Genomic DNA, 23,933 nt, shown 5'->3' on the forward strand with positions numbered 1-23,933 from the left:
GAGGTTGCAGATTGTGGTGGAAAATAATTCTGCTATTGCTAATGAGCAAATCAAACTCTCCAGACTGGTTCCTGCTGTAAATCCTGAAATGTCATCCGTGGAAAACAACCAGCTCATTGCCTAGAAAGATTCCTTTACAAAACTGGTTCATACAAATCTTATTCCTAAACCTACAATGTTTCTTCCCCTGAACTTCAAAAATCGTCAAAACTCCTTAATAGCTTGTCTTCCCTCCACCAGTTTGGCACAGAACCTGGCCGGTTCACTTCAAATAAAACCCGGGCTTCAAAATGGCTGAGATCGCTTCACTGCTAGAATGCTCCAGTATTCACCCAGTGCACTTGTACAGTCTCCCCCATTCATTCAACACACGCCCACAGTCTCCCCCATTCACCTAACACGCTCTCACCCTCTACCCCATTCACCCAACCCGCTCCCACAGTCGACCCCATTCACCCAACAGGCTCCCTCCGTCTTCCCCATTCACCCAACACGCTACCACAGTCTTCCCCATTCACCCAACACGCTACCACAGTCTACCCCATTCACCCAACACGCTCCCACAGTCGACCCCAATTCTCCCAACACGCTACCACCGTCTTCCACATTCACCAAACATGCTCCCACAGTCTCCCCCAGTCACCCAACACGCTCCCACAGTCTTTGCCGTTCACCAAGTGAGCTCTACCATTCACCCAGTCCAATTCCCCAGTACCCCATTTGCTCAGGGTGCCCTCACAATCTCGCCCATTTGCCCAGAGCGCTCCCACAGTCTCCCCGATTCGTCCAGTGCACATCGCAAGTCGCCCAGTGCACTCACACAGTATCCGCCATTCGCCCAGTGCAAAAGTTAAAATCTACCCCATTGCTTGTTCATCTACGGGTGAACCAATTACAAATCTATAAATAGAGAGATACTGAACTGAAACAGGCCCTTTGGCCCATCGAGTCTGTGCTGACCATCAACCACCCATTTATACTAATCCTACATTAATCCCATATTCCCTATCACATCCCCACCTTCCCTCAATTCTCCTACCATCTACCTACACTAGGGGCAATTTACAATGGCCAATTTACCGATCAATCTGCAAGTCTTTGGCTGTGAGAGGAAACTGGAGCACCCAGCAGAAACCCATGCAGTCACAGGGAGAACTTGCAAACTCCACATGGGCAATACCCAGAACCAAACCCGGGTCACTGGAGCTGTGAGGCTGTGGTGCTAACTGCGTAGCCACTGTGCTGCCCCTAAAATGTTTCCCCTTTTCAGTAAACATAACCCCTGTAGAACAGTTAAAGAGGTCTAAGTTCATAGTTGTTTCCTTGGCCATATTTAAGCTGCTGCGTCTGCAAAGTCTGTCATCATCTGTTGCATCTTTGAAAACAAAGGGCTACTGAGTTCAGCAAAAGGAAGTATATGTGATTTGTGGGGGGGAAAAAAACATATAAAAATTGGGAAACGGAATTCTACTGCTTCAAGACAAATTACAGACCTTCCTCAAAGACTAAATGATGATATAATAGTCGAAATCACATCGTGCAACTTTGGTAATGAGTGTGCTAATTAATACACATGGAACTTGTTTATCTGCTATTTTAGCAAAAGTGTTTACCCATTTTCTTTATCAGGCGAAAGTCTGCTCCACAGGGAACTGTGCTGGGTCCCCTATTGTTTGTCATTTATATAAACGACATAGATGACTATGTGGAGGGGTAGGATCAGTAAGTTTGCGGATGACACAAAGATTGGCCGAGTGGTTAACAGTGAGATTGAGTGTCTTGGGTTACAGGAAGATACAGACGGGATGGTCAAATGGGCAGAAAAGTGGCAGATGGAATTTAACCCTGAAAAGTGTGAGGTGATACACTTTGGAAGGAGTAATGTGCCACGGAAGTATTCAATGAATGGCCTGACACTGGGAAGTTCCGAGGAACAAAGGGACCTTGGCGTGTTTGTCCATAGATCTCTGAAGGCAGAAGGGCAGGTTAATAGGGTGGTGAAAAAGGCATATCGGACACTTGCCTTTATCAATCGAGGCATAGATTACAAAAACAGGGAGGTCATGTTGGAGTTGTATAGAACTTTGGTGAGGCCACAGCTGGAGTACTGTGTGCAATTCTGGTCGCCACATTATAGGAAGGATGTGATTGCATTGGAGGGGGTGCAGAGGCGATTAACCAGGATGTTGCCTGGGATGGAACATTTAAGCTATGAAGAGAGGTTGGATAGGCTTGGGTTGTTTTCGCTGGAGCAGAAAAGACTGAGGGGTGACCTGATCGAGGTGTACAAGATTATGAGGGGCATGGACAGGGTGGATAGGGAGCAGCAGTTCCCCTTAGTTGAAGGGTCAGTTACGAGGGGCCGCAAGTTTAAGGTGAGGGGTGGGAGGTTTAAGGGGGATTTGAGGAAGAACTTTTTTACCCAGAGGGTGATGACGGTCTGGAATGCCCTGCCTGGGAGGGTGGTAGAGGCGGGTTGCCTCACATCCTTTAAAAAGTACCTGGATGAGCACTTGGCATGTCATAACATTCAAGGCTCTGGGCCAAGTGCTGGCAAATGGGATTAGGTAGACAGGTCAGGTGTCTTTAATGCATCGGTGCAGACTCGATGGACCGAAGGGCCTCTTCTGCACTGTATTATTCTGTGAATCTGTGATTCTGTGATTTCTTAACATGGCAGATAGGAATTGCAGATGACTTGATTATTACTATCTCATGCTGGTGCAGACTGGCTTTGCTGGAAGGGCATGGGATTCTTCGGCAGCCTTTGGAAAGGTGGATGGGTGGGGGGAGGGTAGGCACTCCAGTAATACAGCGCTGGACACAGAAAAGTTTCCTTATTACATTGCCCCCAGAATTGTTGCAGAGGGGAGGATATCGAACCATAACAGCTGCAACTTTCTGAGGTACCATGGGATTTACAGAAGGAAGTTTCTGTAGTGGTCCCACAAACACATCAGCTGGTCAAAGATAGAGAAAGGGAAAACTCACACAAGCATACTGACACAGAGACGGAGACACAGAGATAGAAGCAAAAACAGATACGCCAAAAGTGGAGTGAAAGACATGCTTATAGATGTCATCCCTTACTAACATTTGGTATGTTCAAGTGTGCTAAGAAATCAGAGGCATGTGTGAGTTACTTACTAGTGTTGGTTGTGAAAACAGTGCAGTGGAAATCTTGAAGTCTCTTCCACAAAACTCAATAAGGAAGTTGGAGAAGAGACTTGGGGCAATCTAATTAATTGTTCAGGGTTACAACCAGAAAAAAAAGAGACTTGCAATTGTATAATATTGTATTGTGCCTCTCGGAAGGGCACCAAATGCCTTGTAAATAATTTAGAAGTACAGTAATTGTTGTTATGTAGACAGTATGGCAGCCATAGGCACACACCAAAATCTGATTGATTGATGGTAATGGCTGAGGGAGGAATAGAGTCATAGAGTCATGGAGAGATACAGCAATGAAACAGGCCCTTCGGCCCACCGAGTCTGTGCCGACCAACAACCACCCATTTATACTAATCTTACATTAAGACCATAATCTTGAGCACGACGCAGGAAAAACTACTTATTCTTGCCTGAATAGCATCATGGGATTTTCAATGTGCAACTGCATAGGCAGATAACATGTTGGTTTAATGTGTCGCAATACATTGTCAGGACAGGTAAATAAAAGTATTTCTTGAGAAAGAAGAGATTGATGATTTTTTTAATTCATTCCTGGGATGTGGGCATCACTGGCTAGGCCAGCATTTATTGTCCATCCCTAATTGCCCTTGAGAAGGTGGTGGTGAGCTGCCTTGAACTGCTGCAGTCCATGTGGAGTAGGTACACCTACAGTGATGTTAGGAAGGGAGTTCCAGGATTTTGATCCAGCGACAGTGATGGAACGGTGATGTAATTTCAAGTCAGGATGGTGTGTGGCTTGGAGGGGAACTTGGAAGTGGTGGTGTTCCCATGCATTTTCTGCCCTTGTCCTTCTCGGTGGTAGAGGTCGCGGGTTTGGAAGGTGCTGTTGAAGGAGCTTTGGTGAGTTGCTGCAGTGCATCTTGTAGATGGTACACACTGCTGCCACAGTGCATTGGTGGTGGAGGGAGTGAATGTTTGTGGATGGGGTGCCAATCAAGCAGGCTGCTTTGTCCTGGATGGTGTCAAGCTTCTTGAGTGTTGTTGGAGCTGCACCCATCCAGGTAAGTGGAGAGTATTCCATTACACTCCTGACTTGTGCCTTGTAGATGGTGGACAGGCTTTGGGGAGTCAGGAGGTGAGTTACTCACTGCAGGATTCCTAGCCTCTGACCTGCTCTTGTAGCCACGGTATTTATATGATGACTCCAGTTCAGTTTCTAATCCCCAACCCAGAGTGCATTTCTGCACCATTGCCACCCTCAGTGCTTCCTACAACTGTTGTTCAACATGGAGGAGTACTGACTCATCAGCTGAGGGAGGGTGGTAGGTGGTAAGCAGCAGCAAGTTTCCTTGCCCATGTTTGGCCTGATGCCATGAGACTTTGTGGGGTCCGGAGTCAATATTAAGGCCTCCCAGGGCAATTCCCTCTTGACTGTGTACTACTGTGCTGCCACCTCTGCTGGGTCTGTCCTACGGGTGGGACAGGGCATTACTCAGGGATGGCGATACGGTGTCTGGAACATTGTAAGATATGATTCCATGAGTATGACTATATCAAGCTGCTGCTTGACTAGTCTGTGGGACAGCTCTTCCAACTTTGGCACAAGTCCCCAGATGTTAGCAAGGAGGACTTTGCAGGGTCGACAGGGCTGGGTTTGCCATTGTCGTTTCTGGTGCCTAGGTTGATGCCGGGTGGTCCTTATTTCATTCCTTATTGACTTCGTAGCAGTTAGATACAACCGTGTGACTTGTGAGGCCATTTCAGAGGGCATTTAAAAGTCAACAAGATGGGTTTTTACAACAATCGACAATGGTTTCATGGCCATCATTAGACTAGCTCTTAATTCCAAATTCCACCTTCTGCCATGGTGGGATTTGAACTCACGTCTCCAGAGCAATACCCTGGGTCTTTGGGTTACTAGTCCAGTGACAATATCACAATGCCACAATCATCCCCAATATGGTATGAAAGATGGAAGATGAAGATCATCTTTGATTGCTGAGCTCAAATTGTACTTCCTGTCATTGCAAATAGTTATATATAAAGTCTGTCAGTTAAAATGGTTGATGTTTCTTCCTCCAAAGTGAGTCTTATGGAGTTTAACAAAAAAATTGAGATTTTGACAAATATGAGGGAGGAAATTAAAGGTCAGGTCTTCTTGTGTTTCAAATAAAAATTGAAAAATCCCTGAAAAACTCAGGATTCAGGCAGCATATGTGTAGATAGAAACAGACAAGATCTGGAATTTTACCTGAAGCCAGCAAGTCCTGGCGCTGGGACCGTAAGCGGTTGGTGTGGCCAACGGGTGGGCGACGGAGTTGAGATCACTATATTCATAGGGTCAGCCATTTAAGGGCTGGAAGGTGGGGGAAGCAGCCAGTGAGGCAGTGCGTGGGGAGGTTTCAGATCTTGAAACGCTGGCTCCATCTTTAAAAGCCAGTCAGCAGGACTTGTTAATTCAGCAGCCCTGGAGCGAGCCCAGGCAGCAGCACAAATTCAAGTCATGGCCGAAGGAAGATCAAGGGTCGCTCCAAGATTCATTGATGCCTCCTTGGAGGTACTGCTCCAGGCTGTAAGGGCACAGAGAGAAGTCCAGTTCCATCAGGACAGCAGAAGGAAACTGGCTTGCCAAACCAAAGCGGAGGAGGTCAGCAGCCGTGAGTTGTCCCTTGTACCTAGCTGCAGTGCCAAAAGAGGGTCAATGACTTAATGCATTCTGGCAAGGTGCGTGCAGTGCATAACATTAAGCTTGCAGCCTTAAATGTGACTGAAGATGAATATGAGATTGGAGAAAGGATTGTTCACCCAGTTAGTGGAGATGCCCAGTCATCAGCATTGGTCGACAGTTGCATGCTAATCTTGCTGTGCAGGACACCAGTCAGACAGAGGTGACTGCTGAACAACCCGTGCTGACTGTTGCATGCAGGAGGCATGCCTGTGGTACCATGACGGACAGTTAGGCTGCCACCAACATAGAAGTGATGCATCTCTTTGATGGGTGAGTAACGATGGGAATTTATGTGCTATAATAAAAGCAAAATACTGCAGATGCTGGAAATCTGAAATAAAAACAAGAAATGCTGCAAATACTCAGCAGATCCGGCAGCATCTGTGAAGAGAGAAGCAGAGTTAACGTTTCAGGTCAGTGACCCTTCTTCAGAACTGACAAATATTAGAAATGTAAAAGATTTTAGGCAAGTAAAGCGGGGAGGTGGGGCAAGAGATAACAAAAGAGAAGGTGTTGATAGGACAAGGTCACAGAGAATAACTGACAAGAAGGTCATGGAACAAAGGCAAACGGTATGTTAATGGTGTGCTGAAAGACAAAGCGTTATTACAGAGAGGGTGTGAATTGACTGTAAAGCACAAAGCACTCCAAGCATAAACATTTAAAAAAATGTAAAAACAGAAACAGTGGATAGGCATAGTAAAAACAAACTAAGCAAACTAAAACAAAAAACAAAATAAAATAACCAAGTAAAAAAGAAAAAAAGAAATAATAACTAAACATAAAAAGGAGGAGCCAGTCATGCTCTGAAAAGATCAAGTCAAGATAGGAAGAAATAAGTTCAGTGGGGCAGGAACAGGCTGAAACAATGGGTCTGCCGGGACAGTCCTGTTTGTGGATTTTGGGAAGGAGGTAGAAGCGGGCTGTCCGGGGTTGCGGAGCTATGAGATTGGAAGCTGTAAAGGGAACATCTCCAGAGGAGATGAGATCAGTGACAGTCCTGTGGACAGTAGCTTGATGTTCAGTGGTGGGGTCATGGTCCAGGGGGAAGTAGGAAGAAGTGTCTGAGAGTTTGCGCTTGAGCCTCTGCAAGGTAGAGGTCGGTATGCCAGACAACAACAGCACCACCCTTGTCTGCAGGTTTGATGACAACGTCGGGGTTAGACCTGAGAGAACGGAGTGCAGCAAGTTCAGAGGGGGGCAGGTTAGAGTGAGTGAGGGGGGCAGAGAAATTGAGACGGCTGATGTCTCGCCGATAGTTTTCAATGAAAAGATCAAGAACCGGTAAGAGGCCAGAGGGAGGGGTCCAGGTAGAGGGAGAATGCTGGAGGTGGGTGAATGGGTCCGCTGGTCGGGGGGAGGACTCCTGCTCAAAGAAGTGAGGAGGCGAAGGTGACGGAAGAAAAGCTCAACGTCATGCTAAGCACGTAATTCACTGAGAACGTTCAGTGTCAGAGAGGGGAAGGTCAGAGACTATAGTGAATACAAGGCAAGGGGTCAGATCAGAAGGGGTGGGGTCAGAGGGAAATGAAGGGCAAGAAGGATCTGGAGGGGCATTAATCCCCATCAGCTGCTGGAGCAGCTTCCTTAACGCCTGAAAGGAAGAAAAAAAGTATTTTGTTAATACGTCGGATAAGACAAAGGGTGAAATGAAACTGCGAAGTAGAACAGCTTTGAGATAAGGTGAGATGGTGCTTCTGGAGAGAGAGGTTCAGTGTGTACATGTGGCGGCGCATGGCACTGAGTGTGTATCTCAGGATGTGGCGAGAACAGCAGTTTCTCGGAGATACCTATAATCCTGGGTGGATTCAAAACACGAAGGATGAAAAGAAATTTATGTACTTGCAGGAGAAGAGAGCACAAATGCAAATGTAAAGAACCGGAGGTGGTCTGCCCTACATGACCATCCTCACATGTATGGAGGAAAAGGCGTTGGAGCTGGGAGGAATGGAGGCAGGCAAGGTGGGATGGATGGTGAGATGGCTGTGGAGCCCCAAGAAACCAAGTGGCCTAATGGATGGGTGCAGGACACCCTCTGTTGAGCACAAAGCATAGTGCTCATGTGTGCACCAGTGGTCACATAGAGCTCCAGATGATGAGTAGTCAGAAGGAGGTGTTGTAAAGCACAAAGCCCTCTCATCACTCCTCACTGTCTTGCAAGTCATGCACAAGTCCGGCCAGCTGCCGGGTCTGAGCGACAGTACCCCACCTCTGAGGCAGAAGAGGAGGAGGAGAAGACCTCAGAGGGTACACTGTCACATTGGCCGAGATTTTGTGTGGCCACTGAGGTGGGGTCAGAAGCGCGGGGAACGGAGTATCGTGATGGGTAGCGGGGGGAGCGGAGGGCCCGTAGCTAAACGATCTTCCCGGAGGCGGAATAGGCCGACGATGGCCTTCCCATCCAGAGGCCAATTGAGGACCTTAAGTGGCCTATTAACGGCCAATTAAGGGCTTCTTCCTGCCGTTGCTGGGATCTTACGGGTGGGGGACTCCACCGCGCGGGAGAACGTCTTGTCACATAGGGCGCCCTCTCTGCGGGCTTAAAGGGTGGCCTTCCTCCATGGGCAATTTGTGACCCATGGAGGACTCCCACCAGAAGCAACTTTACCTCCCAGGACCCCCCCCCCCTCCCTCCTCCTGGACTGCACAACCAGTTCCACTCACCCCGGTCACCAGGACGTTCAAAACTGGCCCCGGCGACCCTACCTTTAGTCTGGGGTTCCAGGACTGGGCCAGGGTCCGAGGCTTCAACAGTATTGACAATGGCTACCCTGCACGGTGGCACTGCCAGTCCTCTGATTGGCTGGCAGCTCTTGGAGGTGGGTTCCTATCTTTAAAGGGAGAGGGATCCTGGATCTTGAAGCTTTGATTTAAAAAGGTTGGTGGGGAGGCACGAAAAGTCAGAGGTGGGGTTTCCCCGTCTTTCTGGCTCGGCGCCGAGAACCACGCCTCCAGTACAAAATCCAGCCCACCATTCCCCCACACCCTTCACTAGTGCAGATACACTCACGTCAGTTGGTAGTGAGGTCACAGTCTGGTAAGCACAGCACTGACGTGCCCAAACAGCTGACGGAGATGATAACAGTTAGGGCCACTCACAGTTGAGGACTGTGTGAGGGCTGGCAATGCTCAGCTTCAGGCTTATAACATGCTTCTGGATTCACCAACAAAGCGGCTGATGTTGGAGCTGCAGCGTGAGGTGAATGGACATCTGGCAGAGCATCCAGAGGCTATGCGTACCCGTGCGCAAATGATGGAGAAGTCCATCCAGGTGCTGAGTGCAGCCATGACTCTGCCATGTGTGCACATGGCTTCCCCATCGAGAGATTGGCGACCGTCATGGACAGTCATATCCAGCATACCACCCAGTGGATGCCGGACATTGCGTGCAGACCTGCATGCCATCGTCATCTCCACGAGCTCTGGAGTAATGGTTGGCCAAGAGGGGTACGAGACGCCTGGAGTCAATGCCAGGTTCTCGGACTCCTCAGGTGAGCAAGGAGGGCGAAGGGTACCCTGAAAGGGTGAGGACCACCTTTCTGCAGCATCTGGGACTCTTCTCAGGGCTCTCCTGATATGCATGATGGCTCCTCAGCTCATCTGAAGGTGAAACCAGTTCCTCAGGAAGTCATGGAGACAGAGGGGCCACTCCTGCACCTTAGGAGACGGCCCTCAGAGTGCTGGGGCCCTCCAGGCTTTAGGCAACTAGAGGACGCCCATTGTCAAACGCCTCTGAGCAGAAAGATCAGTAGCATGCCTCCACCTCAGCTGACAGCGCAGGGGGAATCACCACATAGGAGCATAAGCAAACACATGAAAAAATCCACTTAGCTGCACTTGGGTTTCACGGATTTATATCTTGTTGTTAGATGTCACCTTGTGTATGTGTCTTCAATGAATTCTGAAATGGCGTAACACTAAAAGAATCCTTTACTTTTACAAACACTACTGGGTCATTAACAGTTCCCTGGCTCTCACGAAGGACATAGGGGAAGGACCGCACTGGATGAGGTCAATGCATTTCCTATGCTTTTGCCTCATGTGGTGGTGGGTCCAGGGAAATGGTAAGGACATTCAAGGAAACAGCAACAGGTCTCCAGAAGGTGAAGGATTTATTGGATTGACTGGGTGTAAGGCTCATGTGAAACATGCCTGTATTAGTGAGTCGCGAGCCTAACTTGCGCTTATTTCATCGTGCGTTACCTGCTGTTCCTTGGGGTCTTCATCCTGTTGCGCCTGGTCACCATCCCACTCCATATCTTCATCCTCGGAGGCGGCATCGCGCTGCAGGATGTCCTCATTGTTCAAATCTTTTGCCCTCTGTAGCACCAGGTTGTGCAGAACACCACCAGGATACGCAAGACCCTTGCTGGGGTATATTGAAGGGGTCCATCAGATCTATGCAGGCATCAGAACCACATCTACAGAAGGCCTATGGCCTGCTCAATGGTCGCTCAAGTTGTCCCATGAGCCTTGCATAGACTTGAAGGATCCATTTGTGGTGGTCGCAGACCAGCTGTACATTGAGTGAGTGATTGATGAAGGTGCTACCTGGTCTTTGGGTACCTTGATGGCAACATGTATGCAGTCGATGACCCCTGCACCTGGGAGAATTGAGTAATGGCTCCGAATTGTATGGCCCTCTCAGCTTGACTGTTCAGATCAGTGTGAAAGTGCTGGCTGACCCTTTCGAACATGGTATTGGTGACCATCTTGCTGCAGTGATGAACTGCAGACTGGAGATACCACAGATACCTCCTGAAGATCCCTGGAATGATCCTGAGGTGTAGAAAATCAGCGCCACTGTGACCTTCAATGCAACAGACATTGGGTGCCCACTCCTTCCCATCGAACTCATCCGCCATTATGACACAATGCTCGGCGACCGCCTCCCTGGAGGGACACTGTCTTTGGCGCCATGCTGCACTGACATTGCAGGAAGTTGAGCCTCCGACGGTAGACCCTCTGTGGTGGGTAATGTCATCTGTGTACAAGAGGCTGGTTGCGAGCCCCTCTGTGCCCTCCTCCTCCCTGCCCCCTTCAAGGCTCCTGATCCTGGTGACCCTGCGAGTGCTGCTGCCCCGCTGCCTGTTGCTCCAGCTCTCTCCATCTCTGATGCTCCTCCTCACTGGATTTCTCGAAGCCTGAATGAATGAAGCCCAAGGCAGATCGCTGCACTCAGTTCTTTGAGCCTCCCACCCCTGTTTGCTGTGAACATACAAGTGCCAAGTCAGAAAGACTAACAGAATGCCTCCATTTGTCCTTGCTCCTGCTTGCTACTGCTGCTGTTCACTCAGTTCCACCTTTCCCACCAAGCCACTTTTGCAATGGCAGTCAACACTGACCTCCCACAAAGCCTCCGCTTCATTACAGTTGGCAAGTCTTGGAAGCTCTGTGCACCCCTGGTAAAAGTAGAAACACCTGGAAAAACAACACTTAATTGCCTGTTTAACAGGTTTAGAAACATAGAAAAATAGCAGGAGTAGGCCATTCGGCCCTTCGGGCCTGCTCCACCATTCAAAAAAAATCATGGCTGATCATCTAATACCTTGTTCCTACTTTCTCCCCATATCCCTTGATCCCTTTAGCATTAAGAAATATATCTATCTCCTTCTTGAATTTATTTAGTGACTTGGCCTCCACTGCCTTCTGTGGTAGAGAATTCCACAGGTTCACCACCCTCTGAGTTTAATTACCTTCCCGCTGCATTCCAGCGTGACCTGCTCCTGCCAGCCTTTGGTAATTTCCGGTCGTGACGTAAAGACGTTGGGCTTCCCTCCTGATGTCTTTCACCGCCATTATGCCATTCTTCCCGCCTCCCAACCCATCTCCAATGGGCTGGTATAATTCAGCCCAAGGTATTTTGCGTGTGGACCCTCCCTCAGAGCTGGAAGATATTATAAATAAAAAGCACTTAAGAAGAAACAGACCAAGGGAAAAGCAAAACAACACATCCACATACACAGGAAAAGAAACAGAATGACCTGTGAAGTGTCCAAGTGGAGATGGCTAGATGCAAATGGACTGTTTGGGCTGGATTTTAACTCCCAAAAGTGGGTAGGTTGGGGTCAGGTCAGAGGTTAAAATTTTAGAAATCTCAAGCTGAAACCCATCTTGCCCAGTTCTGCGCTTAACAGAGGCAGGGCAAGGGGTGGGCAGTCAACCCACTCTTAAGGAGGTGGGTTGGTAATTTAAATAATGAGGCTTGCATCCTCTAATTTAACCTGTTTTACAGGTTTAACTGTGGCCTGCAATGTTTCCCAGCTGGCAGCTCAAGGGATGCAGGGATAGCATCAGGGAAAAGGTAAGTGCCTTTAAAACACTACTTATGGGCTAGGAGGGACAGGATTGCTTCCTGCGAGCTGCTAAGCTTCCCCTCACAGCTGCCCCATCCCCCCCCTGGGGCCTCCTGCCATCAAAATTTGGGGCGGCACAGTGGCGCAGTGGTTAGCACCGCAGTCTCACAGCTCCAGGGACCCGGGTTCAATTCTGGGTACTGCCTGTGTGGAGTTTGCAAGTTCTCCCTGTGTCTGCGTGGGTTTCCTCCGGGTGCTCCGGTTTCCTCCCACATGCCAAAGACTTGCAGGTTGATAGGTAAATTGGCCATTAGTAATTGCCCCTAGTATAGGTAGGTGGTAGGGAAATATAGGGACAAGTGGGGATGTGGTAGGAATATGGAATTAGTGTAGGATTAATATAAAATGGGTGGTTGATGGTCGGCACAGACTCGGTGGCCCGAAGGGCCTGTTTCAGTGCTGTATCTCTAAACTAAACTAAACTAAACACCCAAACAAAGAACCTCAGGGTTGGGAATCGGGATTCCCCCCTCAACCCCACCAGGATTGGATCCCTCCCCCGACCCTTTCATGGATTGGACCTGCTTGTTCCTGCAGCATGCTCTGTAGTGTCCCCCCCCCCCCAATCTAACTGGAAACCAAGCCTGTCAATCAGGCTGACATCCAGATAGGGAACCTATCAAGGCCAAAAACACACAGAATGCGGAGAAACTCGAGCTTCTGAGTTCCCTGACTGAAATGCTGCCCCCGCCCCCCCCACCCCCATCCCACCTAATCCATTCTGTTAATATTCAGGCCTTTGTTTGGCCTCTATATGCCGTGGCCCAGTTGCTGCGGTGGGTAGAAGGAGGGCATGCCAATAGTTACTGGAATGGGTGAAAAAGTCCTGAACTGGCATTTTCAATTCACTTTAATACCACTTAGCAGTAATTTTGTTGTCTGTGTTGACATAGTGAAGGACTGAAATTGCATTTGTGGTTTGGGATTATTGGAGAGTTGTTTTGTTCTCGGAGCAAATCCAGGAAAATCAAACAAAAGACTTTTAGGGCTTTTACTAGTCCAGTTTAGATCTCCTGGCTGTATTTATTTGCCCACCTGATCACTAGTTCTCTGTAAGATGATGATTGGGACTGTGGCAATCTGTTTTATGCACAACATTATCACACTTTTACAGGTCTTCATTTCAAACCCAATATTTTACCTGGCAGTTTAGATGCTGCTGTTGTCATAGTGCCATTTTGTTTGCTCCACCATTGGCAGCCATGCCTGAAGCTGCCAACGCCCTAAACTCTGGGATTTCCTCCCTCAGCCTCTCCGCCTGTCTGCCTCTCTCTCCTCATTCAAGACCCTTCTTAAAATTCACTCCTAAAATATACTAGGCTCCTAATACAGTTAGCCATTTACTTTGCAAACTTTGCAAACAACTCCCTTATTATTCTGAAGGTTATATATTACACAATCAGCAATAGTCCTTTATTTAAGTTTCTCAACAACAGCAAAAAGAAGCAAGCACTGGTCCTTACTGCTGATCCTGGAGTCTGTATATAATTTAATCTGGTTCAAATTTATGTCATCCCCTCTGTACTCTTCTGCACCCTCTGTTTACAAGACTAATAACTTGATTTGTTACAACAGCCCGCTGTCCCCCTCTTTAAGTTTGGATCACCATTGTGCCAGTTGCCCACATTTTCTTATGTTTTTAATCAGTCTCACAGTACTGAAAAAAAAAAGTTTGTGTTATGAGCAGTGCTGCTCTGTGGTGTGTTCAGGAGACTTGTTTATGTGAAAGTATCATTTTGGTTCTGTTGGGAACAGTCTTACCTCTAAATCAGAAGGTCTTGGGTTTGAGCCTCACTCGAGGATTTGAGCACTCATCCTCTGACACAACAGTGGAGAGCTGGAGCACTATATTATCCAAGGTGCTGTGTTCTGATGAGATGTTAAACCAAAGTGCCATCCGCCTCTCATGGTGGTTCAGGGGGCTGTTAAAGATACCATTATTTCCCACTGTTCAAAGGAGTGCAGGAAGTTCCCTTGGTTTTGCTGTCTACTGGTAAAAGATTTCCTCCAAGCACATGGAGGAAATCTTTTACCATTGCTCATATTGGAGGTGACATCCTTCTATAACCATTTGGTACATGTTTTATCCACTTTTTTTCCAAGTTATGCTCTCAGTCTTTTCCCCCGCCCTTTGCCTTTCCTTCTCTCTCAAAGGCAGTGCCATTTATTGGGTTACATGACACTAGAACAGGAGCAGGTCAGCAGCACAGGAGCAGAGCACTTCCATAGGAACAGCACTGGCACAAGACTAGGGCACTAGCAAGCAACAAGGCACAAGCAGCACCATAGCAGATTAGCAGCACATGACTAGCACGCTCCATCAGCCAGTAGACAGCAAAACCAAGGGAACTCCCTGCACAGGAGGGCTTCTTGAAACAGTATGTAGATAGTCCAACTAGGGATGGGGCCATTCTGGACCTGGTATTGGGGAATGAGCCTGGCTAGGTGGTCGAAATTTCAGTGGGGGTGCATTTCGGGAGCAGTGACCATAATTCCATAAGTTTTAAGGTACTTGTGGATAAGGATAAGAGTAGTCCTCGGGTGAAGGTGCTAAATTGGGGGAAAGCTAATTATAACAATATTAGGCAGGAACTGAAGAATTTAGATTGGGGGCGGCTGTTTGAGGGTAAATCAACATCTGACATATGGGAGTCTTTCAAACGTCAGTTGATTAGAATCCAGGACCAGCATGTTCCTGTGAGGAAGAAAGACTGTAGGAAGGAACTTAAGCAAGGAGTTAGGAGGGCTAAAAGGGGTCATGAAAAGTAATTGGCAAACAGGATTAAGGAAAATCCCAAGGCTTTGTATACGTATATAAAGAGCAAGAGGGTAACCAGGGAAAGGGTTGGCCCACTCAAGGACAGAGAAGGGAATCTATGTGTGGAGCCAGAGGAAATGGGCGAGGTGCTAAATGAGTACTTTGCATCAGTGTTCACCAAAGAGAAGGACTTGGTGGATGATGAGCCGAGGGAAGGGAGTGCAGATAGTCTCAGTCATCTCATTATCAAAAGGGAGGAGGTGTTGGGTGTCTTGCAAAGCATTAAGGTAGATAAGTCCCCAGGGCCTGATGGGATCTACCCTAGAATACTGAGGGAGGCAAGGGAGGAAATTACTGCGGCCTTGACAGAAATCTTTGCATCCTCATTGGCTACAGGTGAGGTCCCAGAGGACTGGAGAATAGCCAATGTTGTTCCTTTGTTTAAGAAGGGTGGCAAGGATAATCCAGGAAATTATAGGCTGGTGAGCCTTACGTCAGTGGTAGGGAAACTATTAGAGAGGATTATTCGGGACAGGATTTACTCCCATTTGGAAACAAACGAACTTATTAGTGAGAGACAGCATGGTTTTGTGAAGGGGAGGTCGTGTCTTACTAATTTGATGAGTTTTTTGAGGAAGTGACGAAGATGATTGATGAAGGAAGGGCAGTGGATGTTATCTATATGGACTTTAGTAAAGCCTTTGACAAGGTCCCGTATGGCAGATTGGTACAAAAGGTGAAGTCACACGGGATCAGAGGTGAGCTGGCAAGATGGATACAGAACTGGCTCGGTCGGAGAAGAGAGGGTATCAGTGGATGGGTGTTTTTCTGAATGGAGGGATGTGACTAGTGGTGTTCCGCAGGGATCAGTGCTGGGACCTTTGCTGTTTGTAGTATATATAAATGATTTGGAGGAAAATGTAGCTGGTCTGATTAGTAAGTTTGTGGAGGACACAAAGGTTGGTGCAGTAGCGGATAATGATGAGGATTGTCAGAGGATACAGCAGGATATAGATCAGTTGGAGACTTGGGCGGAGAAATGGCAGATGGAGTTTAATCCGGACAAAAGTGAGGTAATGCATTTTGGAAGGTCTAATGCAGGTGGGAGGTATACAGTAAATGGCAGAACCCTTCGGAGTATTGACAGGCAGAGAGATCTGGGCGTACAGGTCCACAGGTCACTGAAAATGGCAACGCAGGTGGATAAGGTAGTCAAGAAGACATACGGCATGCTTGCCTTCATCGGTCGGGGCATAGAGTATAAAAATTGGCAAGTCATGTTGCAGCTGTACAGAACCTTAGTTAGGCCACACTTAGAATATTGCATGCAATTCTGGTCGCCACACTACCAGAAGGATGTGGAGGCTTTGGAGAGGGTACAGAGGAGGTTGACCAGGATGTTGCCTGGTCTGGAGGGCATTAGCTATGAGGAGAGGTTGGAAAAACTCGGATTGTTTTCACTGGAACGACGGAGGTGGAGGGGCGACATGATAGAGATTTACAAAGTTATGAGCGGCATGGACAGAGTGGATAGTCAGAAGCTTTTTCCCAGGGTGGAAGAGTCAGTTCCTAGGGGACATAGGTTTAAGGTGCGAGGGGCAAATGTTTAGAGGGGATGTGCGAGGCATGTTTTTTACACAGAGGGTGGTGAGTGCCTGGAGCTTGCTGCCAGGGGAGGTGGTGGAAGCAGATACGATGGCGACGTTTAAGAGACATCTTGACAAATATATGAATAGGAAGGGAATAGAGGGATATGGGCCCCGGAAGTGCAGAAGGTGTTAGTTTAGGCAGGCATCAAGATCGGCGCAATCTTGGAGGGCCGAATGGCCTGTTCCTGTGCTGTACTGTTCTTTGTTCTTTGAGACTGCGCTCAATGCAGCCCAGCCTCTACCAGTCATGGATGAGCTGGACATACAGCCAACAAAATTGGAACTCAGTGATGCCATTGATTCTCTAGCCAGCGGAAAAGCCCCTGGGAAGGACAGCATTACCCCTGAAATAATCAAGAGTGCCAAGCCTGCTATACTCTCAGCACTACATGAACTGCTTTGTCTGTGCTGGGACGAGTGAGCAGTACCTCAGGACATGCGCGATGCCAATATCATCACCCTCTATAAAAACAAAGGTGACCGCGGTGACTGCAACAACTACCGTGGAATCTCCCTGCTCAGCATAGTGGGGAAAGTCTTTGCTCAAGTCGCTTTAAACAGGCTCCAGAAGCTGGCCGAGTGCGTCTACCCTGAGACACAGTGTGGCTTTCGTGCAGAGAGATCGACCATTGAGATGCTGTTCTCCCTTCGTCAGATACAGGCGAAATGCCGCGAACAACAGATGCCCCTCTACATTGCTTTCATTGATCTCACCAAAGCCTTTGACCTCGTCAGCAGATGTGGTCTCTTCAGACTACTAGAAAAGATCGGATGTCCACCAAAGCTACTAAGTATCATCACCTCATTCCATGACAATATGAAAGGCACAATTCAACATAGCGGCACCTCATCAGACCCCTTTCCTATCCTGAGTGGCGTGAAACAGGGCTGTGTTCTCGCACCCACACTTTTTGGGATTTTCTTCTCCCTGCTGCTCTCACATGCGTTCAAGTCTTCAGAAGAAGGAATTTTCCTCCACACAAGATTAGGGGGCAGGTTGTTCAACCTTGCCCATCTAAGAGCGAAGACCAAAGTACGGAAAGTCCTCATCAGGGAATTCCTCTTTGCTGACGATGCTGCTTTAACATTTCACACTGAAGAGTGGCTGCAGAGTCTCATCGACAGGTTTGCGGCTGCCTGCAATGAATTTCGCCTAACCATCAGCCTCAAGAAAACGAACATCATGGGACAGGACGTCAGCAATGCTCCATCCATCAATATCGGCGACCACGCTCTGGAAGTGGTTCAAGAGTTCACCTACCTAGGCTCAACTATCACCAGTAACCTGTCTCTTGATGCAGAAATCAACAAGCGCATGGGAAAGGCTTCCACTGCTATGTCCAGACTGGCCAAGAGAGTGTGGGAAAATGGCGCACTGACACGGAACAGAAAAGTCCAAGTGTATCAAGCCTGTGTCCTCAGTACCTTGCTCTATGGCAGCGAGGCCTGGACAACGTATGTCAGCCAAGAACGACGTCTCAATTCATTCCATCTTCACTGCATCCGGAGAATACTTGGCATCAGGTGGCAGGACCGTATCTCCAACACAGAAGTCCTCGAGGCAGCCAACATCCCCAGCTTATACACACTACTGAGTCAGCGGCGCTTGAGATGGCTTGGACATGTGAGCTGCATGGAAGATGGCAGGATCCCCAAAGACACATTGTACAGTGAGCTCGCCACTGGTATCAGACCCACCGGCCGTCCATGTCTCCGCTTTAAAGACGTCTGCAAACGCGACATGAAGTCCTGTGACATTGATCACAAGTCGTGGGAGTCAGTTGCCTGCTATCGCCAGAACTGGCGGGCAGCCATAAAGGCGGGGCTAAAGTGTGGCGAGTCGAAGAGACTTCGCAGTTGGCAGGAAAAAAACAGAAGCGCAAGGGGACAGCCAACTGTATAACAGCCCCAACAAACAAATTTTTCTGCAGCACCTGTGGAAGTGTCTGTCACTCTAGAATTCGCCTTTATAGCCACTCCAGGCGCCGCTCCACAAACCACTGACCACCTCCAAGCGCTTGCCCATTGTCTCTCGAGACAAGGAGGCCAAAGAAGAAGGTAGACATTTAAAGGGATATTTCAGAATACACAGAATAGATACTTTTCAACGAGAAACAAAAATTCTAAGGGGAGGACCCACTATCCGTAGTTAACTAAAAAAGTTAAAGATTGTATCAAACTTAAAGAAAAAGCATATATTTGCGCAAAGATGGGTGGCAAGTCAGAAGATTGGACAGCATATAAAAAATAGCAAAGAATGAATAAAAGATTAATAAGGAGGGAAAAATTAGAGTACAAGAGAAAGCTAGCTAGAAATATAAAAACAGATAGTAAGAGTTTCCATAGATATTTTAAAAAGAACAGAGTTAACAAAGTGAGCATTGGTCCTTTAGAAAGTGAGTCTGGGGAATTAATAAGGAGATGGTAGATAAATTGAACAGGTATTTCGCATCAGTCTTCACTATAGAGGATACAAGTAACATCCCAGAAATAGCTGTAAATCAGGAAATGGAAGGGAGGGAGGAATTCAAGAAAATTACATTACCAGGGAAGTGGTACTGAGCAAATTGTTGGAGCTGCAGGCTGACAAGTCCCCAGGTCCTGATGGACTTCATCCTCGGGTCACAAAAGAAGTGAGTAGTGAGATAGTTGATGAATAGGTTTTAATTTTCCAAAATTCCCTAGATACGTGGAATATTCCATTAGATTGGATCATCGTGAATGTAACACCTTTATTCAGAAAGGGAGGGAGACAGAAAGAAGGAAACTACAGGCCAGTTAGCTTAACATCTGTCATAGGGAAAATGTTAGAAGCTTTTTAAAAAAAATTTCATGGGATGTGGGCATTGCTGGCAAGGCCAGCATTTGTTGCCCATCCCTAATTGCCCTTGAACTGAGTGGCTTGCTAGGCCATTTCTGAGGGCAGTTAAGAGTGCTGTGGGTCAGGAGTCACATGTAGGCCAGACCATGTAAGGATGGCAGATTTCCTTCCCTAAAGGACATTAGTGAACCAGATGGGTTTTTACAACAATTGTTGATGGTTTCATGGCAGTATTACTGAGACCAGTTTTTATTAATTAATTGAATTTAAATTCCACCAGCTACCATCATGGGATCACAACCCATGTCTCCAGGGCATTCGCCTGGACTTCTGAGTTAATAGTTTGACAATACCATTATACCACCGTCTCCCCTATTATTAAAGCAGGGCACTTAGAAAAATGTAAGGTAATCAGGCAGAGCCAACATGGTTTTGTGAACGGGAAATCATGTTTAACCAATTTATTGGAGTTCTTTGAAGAAGTAACATGTGCTGTGGATAAATGGGAATCAATGGATGTTAGATGTGTATCCACTGGAGTTTAGAAGAGTAAGAGGTGACTTAATCTTAGATTTCCAGAAGGCATTTGATAAGGTGCCACATTATTGCGGAAAATAAAAGCTCATGGTGTAGGGGGTAATGTATTGGCATGGATAGAAGATTAGCTTCTACAGGAAACAGAGAGTAGGTGTAAATGGGTCATTCTCTGGTTGGCAAGAGGTAACAACTGGTGTGCCGCAGCAATCAGTGCTGGGGCCTTAACCTTTTACAGTTATGTCAATGACTTGGATGAAGGAACTGAAGGTATGGTTGCTAAATTTGCTGATGACACAAAGATAGGTAGGAAAGTAAGTTGTGAAGAGGACATAAGGAGGCTACAAAGGGATATAGATAGGTTAAGTGAGTGGGCAAAGATCTGGTGATGGTGGCGATTGGAGTATAATGTGGGAAAATGTGAAATTGTCCTTTTTGGCAGAAAGAATAAAAAAGAAGCATATTTTCTAAATGCTGAAAGATTGTAGAGCTCTGAGGTGCAGAGGGATCTGGGTGTCCTCGTGCATGAATCACAAAAGGTTAGTATGCAGGTTCAGCATGTAATTAGGAAAGCTGACAGAATGTTATTGTTTATTGTGAGGAGAATTGAATCCAAAAGTAGTGAGGATATGCTTCAGTTATACAGGGCATTGGTGAAACCACATCTGGAGTACTGTGTAAAGTACTGGTCTCCTTATTTAAGAAAGGATGCAAATGCATTGGAAACAGTTCAGAGGTTCACTCGACTGATACCTGGAATGGGCGAATTGTCTTATGAGGAAAGGTTGGACAGGCCAGGCTGTATCCGCTGGAGTTTAGAAGAGTAAGAGGTGACTTGATTGAAACATATAAAATGCTGAGGGGTCTTGACAGGATGGATGTAGAAAGGATGTTTCCCATGGTGGGAGAATCTAGGACTGGGGTCACTGTTTAAAAATAAGGGGTTGCCCATTTAAGACAGAGATGAGGGGAATTTTTTTTCTCTCAGAGGGTCGTGAGTCTTTGGAACTCTCTTTCTCAAAAGGCAGTGAAAGCAGAGTCTTTAAATATTTTTAAGGCGGAGGTAGATAGATTCTTGATAAGTAAGGGGGTGAAAGGTTATCGGGGTTAGGTGGGAACGTGGAATCGAGATTACAGTCAGATTAGCCATGATCTTATTAAATGGTGGAGCAGGCTCCTGGGGCCGAGTGGCCTACTCGTGCTCCTAATTCATATGTTCGTAGATGGTGACAAGGAAGCAGTTCAAGGCCTCTCCACCTCCGGAGCATGAGTCGTCGCCCAGGAGGCAGAGGAGGTTGCCAGCAGGAAGTGGGATAAGACACCAAATCATGGATTGCTGCTTCCACTGGAAATTGGGCAGGCCATCATCAGACACCATCATTCTGTTCATAACTCCTGATTCTTATCATAATTCACACAACAACAAATGAAATCACAGAGTCTCTCAGGAAAAGGACCTTGCCAACCACAGTCAGTAAAGGAGGCTGCAATATAAAAAAACAGTTTATAGAGAATTTCTAAATGTACTCATTGTTACTTCATTAAGTTTGATTTCTATTTCTTATGACTGCATATACTGGCTGTGCCTAAAGCAGTCGCAGATGCCTTTCCAGCAGCTGCAAATCTCCTTCTGTGGCCTTTAAGCTACAGCTGTCTCCTGGACTGCCACACATTCCAGGGTGGTCTACATGGCCTTACAAATGCAGGTAGTAATCTCCTCAAACTTAACCTCACCATTAGCAACAGGTTCATGGAAACTATCTCCACTCCAATCCCTGCACAGATTTTGATGTGCCTGTATCATTTTTGTTTAAATATCAGGCTCCTGAGATCAGGGTTAGTTAGACTTCTCAACTTCCACCACCCAACTCCTCTGTATTATTCTGTGATATTCCTTCTGACTTGCTAAGAAACCCCAGCTCCTGTGGGTGCTTCTGGTCTCGTCCTTGAGTAAGAAAGCCATGAAGTCGTGGAGCTGGATGTGCCAGGTTGCTCTTCAAAACAATCATCATCTATCACCTAAGAGCGCTACAAAGTGGTTACTTTCAGGAGAATGGACTTTTGCATGTAATCTTGAAGATGTAACTGAGCAATGAGATAGGACACCTGTCAATAACATTGAACATCTGGGGACTGCAACAGCTGATGCACTGTGGATGATCCTTGGCATTACCAACCTGTTCCTGGTGACTCATCCCCCAATTTTCCATCTCTTACTGCCTCTGCTACGCCTCTCCCACAGAGTTGGAGAGTTCTCCTCATCCATATCGACTGATGATTGTGAAAAATAAATGAAGATTTGCATTCAAAACTTGCCGATTATACCAAACTTGGGGTTGTAGTGAACAGTTAGGATAATACGAACCACCTGCAACAGGACATAGATAGGCTAGCATAGTGGGCAGACAAATGGCAGATAGAATTTAATACAGATAAGTGTAAGGTGATGCATTTTGACAGAAGGAATAGGGAGAGGCAATATATACTTAATGGTGCAGTTCTACAGAGTGTGCAGGAACAGAGGGACCTGGGGGTGCATGTGCATCGATCTTTGAAGGTAGCAGGTCATATTGAGAGTTTGGTTAGCAAAGCATATGGTATCTTGGGCTTCATAAATAGGGGCATAGAGTACAAAAGCAGGGAAGTTATGCTGAACCTTTATAAAGCTCTGATTAGGCCTCAACTCAAATACTGCGTCCAGTTCTGGTCACCACACTTTAGGAAAGATGTGAGGATCCTTCAGAAGGTGCAGAGGAGATTTACCAGAATATTTACAGGGATGGACAATACAAGGTTAGGTTGGAAACGATGGAGTTGTTCTCCCTGGAGCAAAGGAGATTGAGGGAAGATTTGAGAGAGGTGTACAAGATTATGACAGGCTTAGATAAGTTAGACAAGGAAAAACTGTTCCCATTAACTGAGGGTACAAGTTCTAGGGGACACAGGTTGAAGGTTTTGAGCGAGGGATGCAGGGGGAATGTGAGTGTAATATAAGGGTTTGAAAGGGTTAATGTTTGGGACAGTGTGAGTAACACCTTCCACTGTGATGAGCTCAGAGATCACATATGTAAGTGACTCGAGAGAGAGAAGAAGCATCATGTCAGCAGAGGGTTAGTCATGCTTAAGTGAAAGTGTATATAGTTCCTGTAATGTAATAAATGAGTCATTGTTTAAACTAACCAAAGCCTCAGGAATCTATGCAAGCCAGACCAACCAAGCGTCTAACATGCTGACAGCAATATACAACAGTGTGGAAGGACGCTTTTAGGCAGCGAGTGGTGTTGACCTGGGACTCGCTGCCCATGAGGGTGGTGGAAGTGGAGACAATCAATGATTTCAAAAGGCACTTGAAGGACATAAACGCGCAGGACTACAGGGATCGAGAGGGGAGTAGGACTGACTGGATTACTCCATGGAGATCCAGCATGGATTTGATGGGCCGAATGGCTTCCTTCTGTGCCATAAATGACTCGATGATTTATAGAGCGCCTTTCACAACCAGAGGATGTCCCAAAGCGCTTTACAGCCAATGACATACTTTTGAAGTGTAGTCTCTGTTGTAATGTAGACAACATGGGGGGTGCAGCCATTTTGCACACAGTAAGATCCCACAAGCAACAATGGGATAATGACCAGATAATCTGTATTTGTGATGTTGATTGAGGGATAAGTATTGGCCAGGATAACTCCCGTGCTCTTCAACAACAACAACAACTTGCATTGATATAACACCTTTAATAAAAGACCGCATTTGTTTACAACGCGAACGGTAGGTGGCGCTGTTTTGGCACATGCGCAAATACAGCATGTGCCACGAAAACGTCAGAGATTGCGACTGTAGCAGTTGCCAGGACTAAAGATGGCGCTGCTCAAAGAATCACACAGAGGCAACCTAACGAACACGTGGCAGTATACAATAGCCAGAGTGACAGAGCAGCTTTGAGGGTGTCGGCGG

The 23,933-nt window shown here is 47.0% G+C and overlaps 1 protein-coding gene across 4 annotated transcripts in view; it reads left to right on the plus strand.

Annotated features, from left to right (window-relative positions):
* Positions 1-23,933, plus strand: part of kif6 (kinesin family member 6) — a 775,022-nt gene that overhangs the window by 728,503 nt on the left and 22,586 nt on the right. For 2 of the 4 annotated variants that reach the window (XM_068027794.1, XM_068027795.1), the window contains exon 20: positions 12,096-12,164. The exons of the other annotated variants lie outside the window; for them this stretch is intronic. In XM_068027794.1, the coding sequence (XP_067883895.1) occupies positions 12,096-12,164 (69 nt within the window). The remainder of the gene's footprint in view (positions 1-12,095; positions 12,165-23,933) is intronic. 4 annotated transcript variants of the gene reach the window in all.

The sequence above is a fragment of the Heterodontus francisci genome, chromosome 3 (genome assembly GCF_036365525.1).
Source record: "Heterodontus francisci isolate sHetFra1 chromosome 3, sHetFra1.hap1, whole genome shotgun sequence".
NCBI lineage: Eukaryota > Metazoa > Chordata > Chondrichthyes > Heterodontiformes > Heterodontidae > Heterodontus > Heterodontus francisci.